Source organism: Epinephelus fuscoguttatus, linkage group LG13 (genome assembly GCF_011397635.1).
Source record: "Epinephelus fuscoguttatus linkage group LG13, E.fuscoguttatus.final_Chr_v1".
Lineage (NCBI taxonomy): Eukaryota > Metazoa > Chordata > Actinopteri > Perciformes > Serranidae > Epinephelus > Epinephelus fuscoguttatus.
Genome location: NC_064764.1, coordinates 19,045,640 through 19,058,958, shown reverse-complemented (window position 1 = coordinate 19,058,958; position 13,319 = coordinate 19,045,640). Strand labels below are relative to the sequence as shown.

Below are 13,319 nucleotides of genomic sequence, written 5' to 3'. Positions count from 1 at the left end.
TTGTAGTAACAACATCTCCCTCTCTGTTTGCCTGTAGGATTTCTTAGTACAGGTGACCAGGCGGCAAAAGGGAACTACGGCTTGCTGGATCAGATCCAGGCCCTGCGCTGGGTGAAGGAGAACATCGGAGCCTTCGGAGGAGACCCAAGCAGGGTCACAGTGTTTGGATCCGGGGCTGGGGCCTCGTGCGTCAGCCTGCTCACCTTGTCTCACTACTCGGAGGGTAAGGAAGAATCATGGACACAAACTCTGCTTACCTTATGTGTTTTATTCAGTTTAAAAATTGCATTTAAGGACAGATGTGGAGAGTTTTGTTACACTTTGAAATACACAGAGTATAGGTACATAGACAGTTGATGGTTCTTAGGTAGGTGGGTGCTGTGAAAGCTGTGACACTCATGGTTATGAAAGCTTTCTTGGTCTCCAGTGGACCAATTGAACTTTCATTTACTGGTATAAATGCCTGAATAAGCCTTTGAATTCTTTGAATAATCCTGCCCGCCTGTGAGTCATATAGCTAAGAGCTGTATTATTTTAAATCGTTAACCCTTCCCCACTTGAACCTGCTGTTCTAACCACGACCTGTCATCCTTCTGAATAATGCATGTCTGAGAGTTGAGTGTTTTCTTGCTGTAGGAACGCTATTTCTGCATCTGTTTATGCAGGCAAATGTATTGTGAAACCCTCCAAGTATGCAATCATATGGATGCATTCGTGCATGGATGTGTGAGTGCATGCATAAATATGTGTGTACATATGTATGCAAATGCTTTGCACGCGCATATTTGTATTCATGTGCATGTTTTCATGTGTATCTCAGACCTGTTTCACAGAGCCATCATCCAGAGCGGCAGCGCTTTAGCCAGTTGGGCTGTCAACTACCAGCCCAGCAAGTATGCCCGGCAGCTTGGTGAGAGGGTGGGCTGCGGCATCGACGACAGCACCCAACTGGTCGCTTGCCTCCAGGGCCGGAGTTACCGCGAGCTTGTGGAGCAGAACATAACGCCAGCCAAATATCACACGGCTTTTGCCCCGGTGATTGATGGTGATGTTATACCTGATGACCCCCAGATTCTGATGGAGCAAGGAGAGTTTCTGAACTACGACGTGATGCTGGGGGTTAATCAGGGTGAGGGCGTGAAGTTTGTGGAGGGCATTGTGGACTCTGAGGACGGTGTCACGGCTGAGGACTTTGACTTTGCAGTGTCAGACTTTGTGGATAGTTTATATGGATACCCAGAAGGTCGAGACACGCTGAGAGAGAGCATCAGGTGAGTGAGTCTGTAAATGTCTGAATATATTTAAGAAATAGTTTGACATTTTGGGAAATACACACATCTCTTTGTTTGTTAAATGTGATGCAACAGTCAGAGGATGATTAGCATAACTTAGCCTAAAGATTGGAAACAGCCAGCTTGACTCTGTCCAAAGATAACAAAAGCTACCTAAGCAGCTCCAAAGCCCAGACACACTAAACCAACATGAAAGAACTAGTTGCGACGAAGGCCTATGTTGCAGATGAACACACTGCAAGACTGCAGCCAACACACAACAGGCACATGCATTCTGCTTCTTCATGAGAGGAAATGACTCTTCATACCAGCAGGTGGCGCATTAGTTATTCAAAAAAGAAAATTGGAAGACCAACAGGACGAATCCAAGATGCAAGTTAGATGCAAGTTAGCCAATTAGCTCACAACCCGCTGTTCAAAGAACTAAGGATATTTACCGGCTGCTAGCCAACAATAACACCAACAGGTAGGAACCATTTCTGCTAAAGAGCTTAATAGCTAAACCCCCCCCCCAAAACTCTGGTATAACAAGTTGGCTTCGATGTTACATCCTCTTGACTTTAGCCGTTTGTTTACTTTCCTCACTTCTGTTTCTCTTCTCATGCACTGAGCTGAACTGCCAATCAGAGGGATTCCTCAAATCAACAGCCTCCACTGTCTCTGATACTGATACAACATGCTGAACTGGCCAAAAAAAGCAGACGGGGGCTGACGAGAGCCACTAGTGCGGTACACATCACAAAAACTAGTGTGACAGACGCTCACTGATGGTGCGACATTAACAGTCGGCTGACCGTCGACTTGGTGTGTCAGGACTTTAAATCTCACTAATGAACATGTTATATCTTTTTCTTTTTTTTTTATCGGTACAAAAACCACAGGGTGAAATGGTCAGTCTGAAGTTTTATGGGGTGCTGGACTTTTTCTTGGCCAGCGGTAGTGACATTCTCAGATACTGTCATCACCATGAGGTTGTCTGGCAACCAGCAGAGACTCACCATAAATAGTCGCTTTACTTCCTGCAAAACAACTTGTTTCTACGTTTCTGTTTGGGTATAGATTAATCATAAAAGACAGACAATAACTAGTGAGTTTTAATGGTGTTGGTAAGGGATTTTTTTTTAAACTTTGGACAAAGCCAGGGTTGTTGTTTCCCCTGGTTTCCTGTCTTTATGCCAAGTTAAACTAACCTTCTTCAGATGGTTGCTTTAAATTTAGTGAACAGACATGAGCGTGGTATCAGAGATTGGCGGTTTGATTCCTGGATCCTTATGTCAAGTATCTTTGGGCAAGATGCTGAACCCTAGTTGCTCCCAGTAGCTGTACCATCGGTGTGTGAGTGCATGTAAATGTTTAAATGAGTGGCAGGTGGCACCTTGTATGGTAGCCTCAACCACCAGTTCATGAATGAGGGTATAAATGGGTGAATGTGACATATTGTGTAAAAGTACTTTGAGTGGTTGGAAGACTTGAAAGGTACTATACAAATGCAAATCCATTTACCATTTACCATGTCAATGTTCTCATCCAACTGACAGCAATCTGTTAAAGCCACTAAGTGCATTTCCCAAAATGTCAAAGTGTTGTCTTAAATGGAATATGCACATGCAGACTTTTGACTATGAGGTGTGTTTGTTAATATGCATGCACAGCATAATGTGTTGTACCTTTATGATGTTTTTGCATGATTTAATAACATTCAAAGATTTGTCAATAGATTGACAGAAAGCTAATTTAAAATGTATACACTAAAGGTTTATGTACACGGACTGGGCGGACCGTGACAATGCAGAAACACGGCGGAAGACTCTGGTAGCGCTATTCACAGACCACCAATGGGTGGCGCCGGCAATCGCCACAGCTGACCTCCACGCTCAGTATGGATCCCCCACCTACTTCTACTCCTTTTACCACCACTGCCAGAGTGATGCCACGCCACCCTGGGCTGACTCCGCCCATGGTGACGAGGTGAGCTGATGTCACAGTATTGTGCTAAAATGGAGAGAGATAACGTTAGTGGCAGTTTTAATAGTTGTGTTTGTAGTAGTGGTGTGAAACGTGATATTAGATGTCAAGGAGAGGAGTAAAAATAGGAATTTTTGGTGTGGGTACTTCAGACCGAGGCAAAAATTAAGGTGACTGATGTCTCAGAGATTTTAGAAATATTCATGCAATGAATCAGGAGCTCTTGATTTAGATTACCAGTGAAGTGCTGCTTCATATTGATTTGTTTAAAGTGCTTAAATAAGTGGAATCAAGCAATCCTCTACAGCATGAAATATCTGAAATGTTCAGGGGATGTGAAGGTCTGATTGTAAAGCTGCTGTATATTAAACACTGTGATGATTAAAGTTTATCACAGGAATCATTTCTGCTGTTCTTAGTAACAAGGTTTTTTGTGTAGGTGTACGCTTCCTTGTCTTGTGTCCACCATGCTGAATGTGTGTAGGCATGCATTTGTAGTTGGTGTTTGTGGGGATGGATATCAGTCCAGAATATTTGTCAAACTGAGGATGGATTTACTGAATTTAGGTCCACTGCTACTGTTACACATTAAGTTGCATTTGTCTTTGCTTTGTCATGATACACTTATGGTTAGGGTTAGTGAATGTAATAAATGAAAGCTATCCTAAAATGTGTTTGTGTGTGTAGGTGCCCTACGTGTTCGGCGTGCCCATGGTGGGGCCCACTGATCTGTTCAACTGTAACTTCTCCAAAAACGACGTGATGCTGAGCGCTGTTGTCATGACTTACTGGACCAACTTTGCCAAGACTGGGTGAGCTGTTAAAATGTACACTGATGTGAGACGTTGATTTCAATTGGAAAAAATCCCACTGTGAGGTTGTTTTTTTTTATTCCTTTTGCCTGACTATACTATATAAAGCAAATCAAGAAAACAAGACAAAACAAAGCGCAGCATCACCATGATTCAGTCCTCTTTATTTCTGCTTTCTTAGACACAGAAATCCATTTCTAATTTCTGCTATCAATATCTAATCCCCACCCACATGGAGAAAATGTCTCACAGTAACGAATGAAAGCCAGGCCATTTAATCACATTTAAAATGTGAAAGAAAATGCACAGCTGTCAGTAAGAGATCGTCCTTTTATCTTTGATGCTCTGCAGGGACGAGGTTTTGGCAGCGCTGAGTGTTGTTGCTGTAACTGTGGACAGCTCACTCTTGATTTTACAGGAACAAATCTCCTCCAAGCTTGAAAAAAGGCAGCCAAGACTTAAGTCTGTGGTGTCTTTAAGACAAACGGCATAGTGCCTCTCTCATAAGGTTTCTTTATGTTTAACTTGTTGGACTGATTGATAGTTAATATGAACATGGGGCATGGAATACAGGGTTCACAGAGAGGGCAAGGACAATCGAAGGCACAGAACAACAGGGAGAAGTTAACAGGTTTTGATTAGCATTTAGCAAATGTACTTCCGACAAATTATGTTGAAATTGCAGGGGGAAATGCATTGGCAGCAATTTGTAGGAATTGTGTGCAGGAGACAGATCAGCCTAAATCCATTTCTCTGTCAAGTTTTTCCATCAAGATAAGTAACATTTTAATAGCATAGGAAAAAAAATGTTTTTCAGAATGTTAGGTTTCATTTGGAATGGGAGTTTAAACTGAGTGAAGCTAAGATTTAATGATGCATTAGATGAAAAACACCGGAGTTTTAGAGCAACAAAAATAATGAGCTCACAGGCAAAGGATATGTTATTATAATGGCTTTTCCTTCAGAAGGTCTCTGACGTCTGACGAGGAGACAGTACTTTAGATACAATCATGAAAGCAGCACTGCAGACTAATTTTGGCAGGGGGTGCACACAGGTTCTCTGTCATGTCAGTATCTTGACAAGGCTTTTCTTCTTTGGCTGAGAAAGTTAAAGAACCCCTGCTATTGAAAAAGTCCTTGAGGAAAGCCAAGGTAATGTCCTAAAAGAAGAATGAAAGATTGGCCACAGTTTGATTAATCTTCTCTCCCGTCCTCTCCTCTCCTCCTGTGTCTCCTCTTCGCTCTTTCTGCATCCTTATTCAGTCATTTATGGTCAAAACTGGTGCAATGAGACAGGGAGCTTATTCAATACATTGAATCAAAATTAAAATTATCTGCCAGTGGCTAAAGAAGCTTGTAGAGATCCAATTTATTAAATTGAAAGTGAAATGATCTGCCAGTAGCAAAGACTACTACAGTTGTATAAAGAATCCACATTAAAACTTTAAAAACCCGACGTCCACGCTGATAAGAGCACCTTTTATCTCTCCACCGTGACATGATATACAAGATAAAAGTAATTGTTGAGGATGGACCCTCATTCTGCAGTGCTCGAAGTGAGTAATTACTAGTAATTAATCCAATCGAGGCTCCCTCCACTGAGACCTCTTCAGATTTACAGAGACATCTACAGTCTAGACCTTGATCTAAATCACCACGGAGCCTTGCTATCTCACAGCATGCAGAATTAGGACTGTGCGCTTACATGTTTTGACTCAGGCATTAGAAAAACTGTCTTCAACACGAGTGCATTAAGGCAATCAGATTGCATCAAGTTAGCAGCTTCCAGCCCATAGTTTGTGTTGTCATTACCACTACGGCAAGCTGTGGAGCAAAATCACCAAGGAGGGATGTTGAGATTTCAGCGTGCACTTCAATTATCAATGGGGAAGTTTCTCTGAAGAAAAGATTTCACCCGACTGAGAGTGCTTCAGACGGTGATGGAACTCTGCGACAGCTCAATTTAACGGGGAGGATATGATGCTCCCTGATGTATATTTTGTAAGCCTCTGTGTGGGCGTATAAATCCTCAGCCTGTGTGAGCGTGTGTGCGCCGGTAGGTCTGTGCGCTACGTGCCTCTTTGTGCTGTTCATAAGGTGTTGATTGACAAGTGAGCACATAGCGTGTAACTGGCAAGTCTGTGAAGATGTGCTGCTCTTTCATTTACGCCATTTTCACTGCTGACACAAATAAGAAGGTAAACCGACAAATAAATGCCTGTCCATATGTGTCAGAGAGGTGATTTTTCAGGATATTTTCACCGTTCAACACACACATTCATCTTTAATAAATATATCTGACAGATTTTAGAGAGGCAAATATCCACACACAGTTCCGACTGCAGGAGTTTGAACTGCACATTAACTGAAATGTTTTGTAAGAGGCATATAAAGTGGACAAAAATCAATGATCTGCGACTGAATCACCTTTGGGCGATGTTTACAGGGAAATAAAAGTTGTTCTGCTTTGTGCAAATATTTTTTGCCACTGGTTTGTCTTGTGTTACTTTGATATTGATTTAGAAAGATGTGTGCCAGCGCTGGCGAAACTATTGGACAGCATGAGAGAAACTCACACACCCCAGAGGACGGTAGCCAGCTGAGAGAAACTCTTCAACAGCTCTGTTAGGAGTCTCTGACATTTGAAAAACTGAAAAGCATGAAATATTGGTATTTTTGGATGGTAGAACATTGAACCATTGCACTGAAATACTTCAAAATATGACCCTTGAATATAAATATGTAGACGGAAACTTTGTTCTCTGTTGCATCATGGTTTCTGTAATCCTTTGTCGATCATGGAGTGTTCTTAGCTGTTAGCAAGACTCAATACTAACTTTTAAAAATGGATGCCAGGCTAGCAATCGGGCTTTTCATTGCTGAAACTGAAAATATAATTGCTATTTTCAGTCACCTTATATTTAGAATAATTGAGATAATAAGCAGTTATACATCAGCTTAATAATGAAAATGTGACATAAAAGAATGAAAGCTTTATTTGAGGATCCATTACACAAGTTAAGGATGTTAAGGGTCCCTCATTTCTCAGAATATAAGATGTGATGTTTTATAAGTTTTATAGGGAACTCCTGGTTGATAGCATTGATCATGCGAATGTTTACCAGGCCATCAATAGGTGTGCCAGCTCCTGCAGCCTTAACCTCATTATGTCATTGAGCTGCCTGCTCGTGTTGCATCGAGCTCCAGTGCTCGTCCAGCCCCGTGGTTCTGTGAAATGCATTCTCATCCCAACTCATTATATATCACCATTTTGTCAGTGGACTTTAATGTTGTGCTGGGTGTCCTCCTGCATCTGGTGTTGAAGCTCCAGGACGCCATGTCAGTTTATGCTTGTTACATGCATTGCATCAAAATACACTTCTGTTTTCACAGGACATGTACAGTTTTTGCTCGGTAGAGGCATATGATCTTTTTCAGAATAAACTCATATTTGGTAAAACACCTCAAAGTTAGGTTAATTGCTTGTGCAACAAAAACACATGGTTAGGTTTAGAAGAAAACATCATAGGTTGGCAAAGCATTCGCACAGGAAGCAAACAGCTGGCTCCCAGGTGAAAGTCCAGGGTTTGTTGGACCCATCCACCTCTACTCCTGCCTGCCCTATAGGAACTTTCCAGCTCCTTATATTTATTGTTACTGATGGCATTTCAAACGGATGCTGCCCAGCATCATAACATACCTCTGCACTGACAAAACAGTGATATTTGATGAGTTCGTAATAAGAACGGACTGTTCTGTAGGATGTGCTCCCTTGAGCTACTGAACTAGATGTGTCACTTAGCGAGCTGTATGTTGTACGTGCTTTGCAAAGGTGCGGGAATAGTTTGCCACCTAAGACGTTGCAAATTTCATTCTTGTTTTTCATTCAGGTTCACCTGGTTCTTTGTCAGTTAAATCAATGTGCAAATTCGTTTGTGATGTTGACGGGTTAGTTAAACTTTTCACAGCTTAATTTGCTTCGCCATTGTATCTAAAACAGATGCCTGTGCGCACATAAGTAAATGCACCAAGGCATGAGCAGCATTGTTCAGTGTCAGTTCTTACTGTAACAATATTTAGATATCACTAATGCAACATATATTCAAAATGAATTTATGCTGGAGTGCATGTTTTGCTGGTGGCTGTCCCTTTTTTTTTTTTATATATGTTAAAAAGTGTTTGCAACTGATAACAACCAAAGGTCTAGAATTGTTGCCAATTTGTCAAAATGGTTTCCAGTGGCCTTGTGTTACACTGCTATTTTGGTGAGTTGATTTTGATTTTTACATGGTGTTTTTATTTGTAAAGATGCTCAGAGCTGCTGACAGATACTTGACTCAGAGTCCTTTTTTAGTTTTAAAGACCCACTCCTACCAAAACTGTGACTTGCAATACTGCACTTGCCCCACCACCCGCACTTATGACCAATTAGTTCCGCGACCCACCTTGCCAACACAAGATCCACGGCCTGACCTGAAACCACAAATCCTATAATAACCATGCAGGTTTCAAATAATTTGATTAGGCAGCATGTTTAAAGTGTCATTTGGGACATTTCATATGTGTAACACTTAGATAATGTATTTAAAAAAGAGGATTATACAGAAACATAATTAATTAATTCTAATGTAAATGAATATTTTTTGCTTATTCTCATAATAGTGAGCAGTACATCTCCACAGTTAACGTGCCTGTTAGTAACACATTTGATTTATTTATCATCGAACACCCCCGATCTGATCCGCATGTTCTTTATTCACCCAGAACCAAATGAAATAAATTTGAGACAAAATACCACCCACGAATCACCTTTTTTGCAGGGCACCAGCCTGACGCCTGTGACAGTTAACTGTGTCTGTCATATTTCTGTATTGTTTTTTTCTGTGTATCTTTTTGTGTATGATTACAGCTATTTGTACAACAACAGGTTCAGAGGGGATGAAAATCAATGTCTTCCTTTACACAAATGATTAATCCCTCCATTTTGTTATCTGTAACCAAAAAACAAACAATTAATTAAATAACTCACTGTGTTTCACTCTTCCCAGTGACCCAAACCAGCCAGTTCCTCAAGATACCAAGTTCATCCACACTAAACCAAACCGTTTTGAAGAAGTGGCCTGGTCTAAGTACACCCCTAAAGAGCAGCTGTACCTCCACATTGGCCTGAAGCCCCGAGTCAGAGACCACTACCGTGCCACCAAAATCTCCTTCTGGCTCCAGCTGGTTCCTCACTTGCATCACGTCAACGAGCTCCTCCAGTCGGTGTCCTCCTTCACCCATAGTCCCTCTCCACAGGATGACACTCCTTATTCTTACACCAAGCGTCTAGCCAAAGGTTGGCCGCCTAGCAGCACACGCCATCCAGGTCAACAAGGAGGTACTCCACAGCCCCCGGAGCCTGCTTTGGGCCAAGGTGGAGGGGAGGAGGGGGTCCGTGTTCCCAATGAGGACTATTCAACTGAACTCTCAGTGACCATTGCGGTGGGAGCTTCACTTTTGTTTCTTAACATCCTCGCATTCGCGGCTTTGCTGTACAAGAAAGACAAGAGGCGTCTGGAGCACCGTCGGCCACGTCCGCTTCCTCCCCCGAGACGAGACATCACACCGGCAGATGTCGCCGCCCACCTGCAGGGGGAGGGACTGATGTCATTACAGGTGAGTCATGTGTTTTTGTATTTTTTATTGTGCTCATATGTGCATTGTTTTATTACTTAAGTGTCTGTGTGTGTCTGTAGCCATATCATTTTAGGTTATTTTTAAAATAATCATGTTTATTGTCAATAATCACACATATTATTGTGCATTTAAGTAACATCAAGCTAGCTGAGGTTGTGTATGTGTGACTGAGTGAACGCCTTTCTTGCCAGTGGAGAAGCTGCCAGTAGAGCACTTCTGCAAAACACAGCCTGTCATCGGCAGGCATTATCCGTGTGAGAATGAGTGTGTGTGTGTGTGTGTGTGTGTGTGTGTGTGTGTGTGTGTGTGTGTGTGTGTATGTGTGTGTATCTGTGAGTTTGTTGTGATGCAAGTGCATGTGTGGGCTGTGTCCAATTGCCTGAATTGCTTCCAATTGCCTCCAATTCATCCACTGACTATTTGGCCTCGTTTGAGCTCAGCTAGTGTCTTTGAAATCTCACACAGTGAGTGTGCTAAATGTCAGACCTCTTATAAAGCTGACAAATATTGTTAATTGGCAATTGAACTACAGTAATGTAGGTCAACATTGCAGCTGCTTTTGTAATTGTGTTTTATTTTTTTTCAAATGTCGTGTGGCTTTTTTGGGTACTACCAGAAGATCTGGTGTGACAAGAACAATCAAGCATAGTCTTTTTGCATTAGCATACATTATTCTACTCTTTATAGATGATTTCAGTAATTTCAGTGCATTGTGGTGTTGATTTTAAGAAATGAAGGCATACAGAGAGGCGTGTCTGCTTGACTGTCTGAGCCAATGACACCAAAATACAGATAGAGCGGTTGCCAATTTTTGCCCTTTAGATTTTTAAAATAATAATAATCCATAAAATAAAAATAATTATCCATATTATTGGATATGGATTTTAAGTTGATTTCATATTGTGAATACATGATAATTTCACGTGAATTCTACAAATGAGCTACAAGTTGTTTTACACATTAAGTATTTTAAAATACATGACAGAGGAACATGGATTATTTCACTGAACTGTTGTTTTACTATTTTTCCATATTTCATACAAGTAGGTGATCGTGCGGTCACTATTTTAGTCCCAGCTCTCTGGAATAATTTTCCCCAATCTAAAACTCATCTTCATAGGCAAGCCTGTTCATAGATCTCCATCCCCTTCTTATGTTTTGGATTGGTATGTCTCTCATTGTGCTGTGTTATATATTGTAATTTATTCTAAGCTTGTGTATTCATTCGTTTACATATATTTTGTGCGTGTGAAGCACATTGTAATTAGGGGTGGGAATCACCAGACGATCCACCATATGATATTATCACGATACTTAGGTCACGATACAATCTAATTGCAATTTTAAATATGCTGCAATATGATGAGTATTGCAATAGAATATATTGCTATTTAGTTCCTCTTTTCAACTGTATGTCCCCACCTTGTAGACATCTATTTTATCTAATAGGATAAAGTTTTCTTTCCATTCATTTTCCTTTCAGCCATTTTTTGCAGCAGCAAAACATATCCAGTGAACTGAAAAGGCAATTGATTTTATTATTCAAGCAGACGGCCTTAATTTGTATTTGTAATATTAGTAATTTATATAATTAAAAAATCAATACTTGGCACTGTGTGATGATACAATACTGCCACACAAAAATATCATGATATGCTGCATCAATTTTTTCTCCCACCCCTTATTGTAATTGTGTGTGTGATTGTGTGTTTTAAAGCTTTACTTACTTACATACATACATAATAATATTATTATTGCCATGAAACGATATATATTGATATTAAAAGTCTTAATAAAATTGTGACATTGATTTCTGCCATATAGATTAGCCACAATAACATGGGATCTGATTAGAGTTTAGATGATTAGTTCATTAATTAAAAATTAATCAGCAACTATTTTTAAAAGCTGATTGGTGAAGTCATTTAACAAGCAAAAATAAACATAATGATAACAATATTATTTGCTATAAATAAACAGATATTATATATATTACATAAGCATACTCAGTTTTTTTTGCTGCTTTCAGTATACTGCTCAATAAAATCAATCACTTGTTGAATTAAAAGAAATTAAAGAAAATTATTATAATTATTTTCTTCTTGAACAAATTGAACACTGAACTGAACACAAAAGGCACCAATAAAAAAAGAATGATAACATTTCAAAGTGTAGTTTTTGCGATATATTCACCGAACAAGTTGACATCGGGATGATGATTAAAAAATGATATGTTGTGCAGCTCTAGTTTTGAATGTTGGTTGAAAAAAAAAAAGCAATTTGAGTATGTCACTTCGGGCTTTAGAAAACTGTGATGGGCATTTTTACTATTAAGATAAATTGATTTTAGAAAATATAAAATAATTGTAGAAAATAATTGTGGATGAATTGACAATTAAGCTCCTTAGTGACAGCCATAGATTTGATTATTCAATTTCTTTGTGTCCCCACTGCTTCACCTCCTTATCGTCTTCTTATCTTCTCATTTACTCATCCACCATCCACCCTTTCAGGTGAAGCAGCTGGAGTGTGATGCTGCATCAGCAGACGAGAGAAACAACACTCACCACCATCACACTCTGGATACACTGGACGCCCTGGACGGCTTGGACACCCAGGACATCTACAGCACGCTGGACACGGTGCGCCTGACCTGCCCACCCGATTACACCCTCACCTTGCGCCGCTCGCCTGACGACGTCCCCCTCATGACGTCTCTGACCCCAGGATCACTGCCTGTGACTCCTGGGTCACACCCTGTCACCCCTGCGACGCCGATGACCCCCATGACGCCTGGATCAGTGGTGGGGATGAGGATGGGGCATCCGCACCAGGGATACACACACCATAGCCCATATAGTAATACACACTTGCCACACACACACATCTCCACGCACACACACTCCACCACGCGTGTATAACCGCAGCAAGATACTTGCACACACAGGGACATAATTACAACACACACACACACACGCATACTAACATACACACAAACACACACACACACACACACATACACACACACACACACACACACATAAAACAAGAGACTTAAATACCTCTACTAATTACCCTGCAGGATTGTTACAGACGGAGTGACAGAGAGACATTTTCAGTAACAGGATGAAAAGACAGACAGCTGTGTGTTGCATGTCGGGGAACTGAAGACAAACTGGATCCCGGGAGATGCAGTTCTATGCATCATTCGCTCTTAACCTTGAACGAGACGTGCCAAGACATCCATCAAATGTCTCAAAAACCTGCTTTGGATATTAAATCTTCTGCTTTTTCTACACCTGAGGAGGAAGAGGAGGAGCGCTGTGGCAAAAGGGTCAGTTATGGATCAGTTTACATCTCCTACTGTACCTGTGCTGCACAGCGAAGCAGTGCTGAGACTGAGCAGAGCAGATGCAGACACAGAACTGAGCTAAGAAGTACCACACACACACAGACTGCTGAAGTCAACTTGAACAACCTGTGAAATGTGAATGTAGCATTTTTTCCATTAAAAGATCAAAGGCCCTATCTGCCAAGGATCAAACTAAGCTGAGGAGGAAAAAAAAACAAA

The 13,319-nt window shown here is 40.9% G+C and overlaps 1 protein-coding gene across 1 annotated transcript in view; it reads left to right on the top strand.

The window, feature by feature from the left end:
* Positions 1 to 13,319, top strand: part of LOC125900259 (neuroligin-4, X-linked-like) — a 21,563-nt gene extending 8,244 nt beyond the window's left edge. The window contains exons 4-9 of the mRNA XM_049595160.1: positions 38 to 223; positions 821 to 1,271; positions 3,047 to 3,260; positions 3,945 to 4,069; positions 9,118 to 9,727; positions 12,262 to 13,319. Coding sequence (XP_049451117.1) covers positions 38 to 223; positions 821 to 1,271; positions 3,047 to 3,260; positions 3,945 to 4,069; positions 9,118 to 9,727; positions 12,262 to 12,669 — 1,994 coding nt within the window. The 3' untranslated portion in view covers positions 12,670 to 13,319. The remainder of the gene's footprint in view (positions 1 to 37; positions 224 to 820; positions 1,272 to 3,046; positions 3,261 to 3,944; positions 4,070 to 9,117; positions 9,728 to 12,261) is intronic.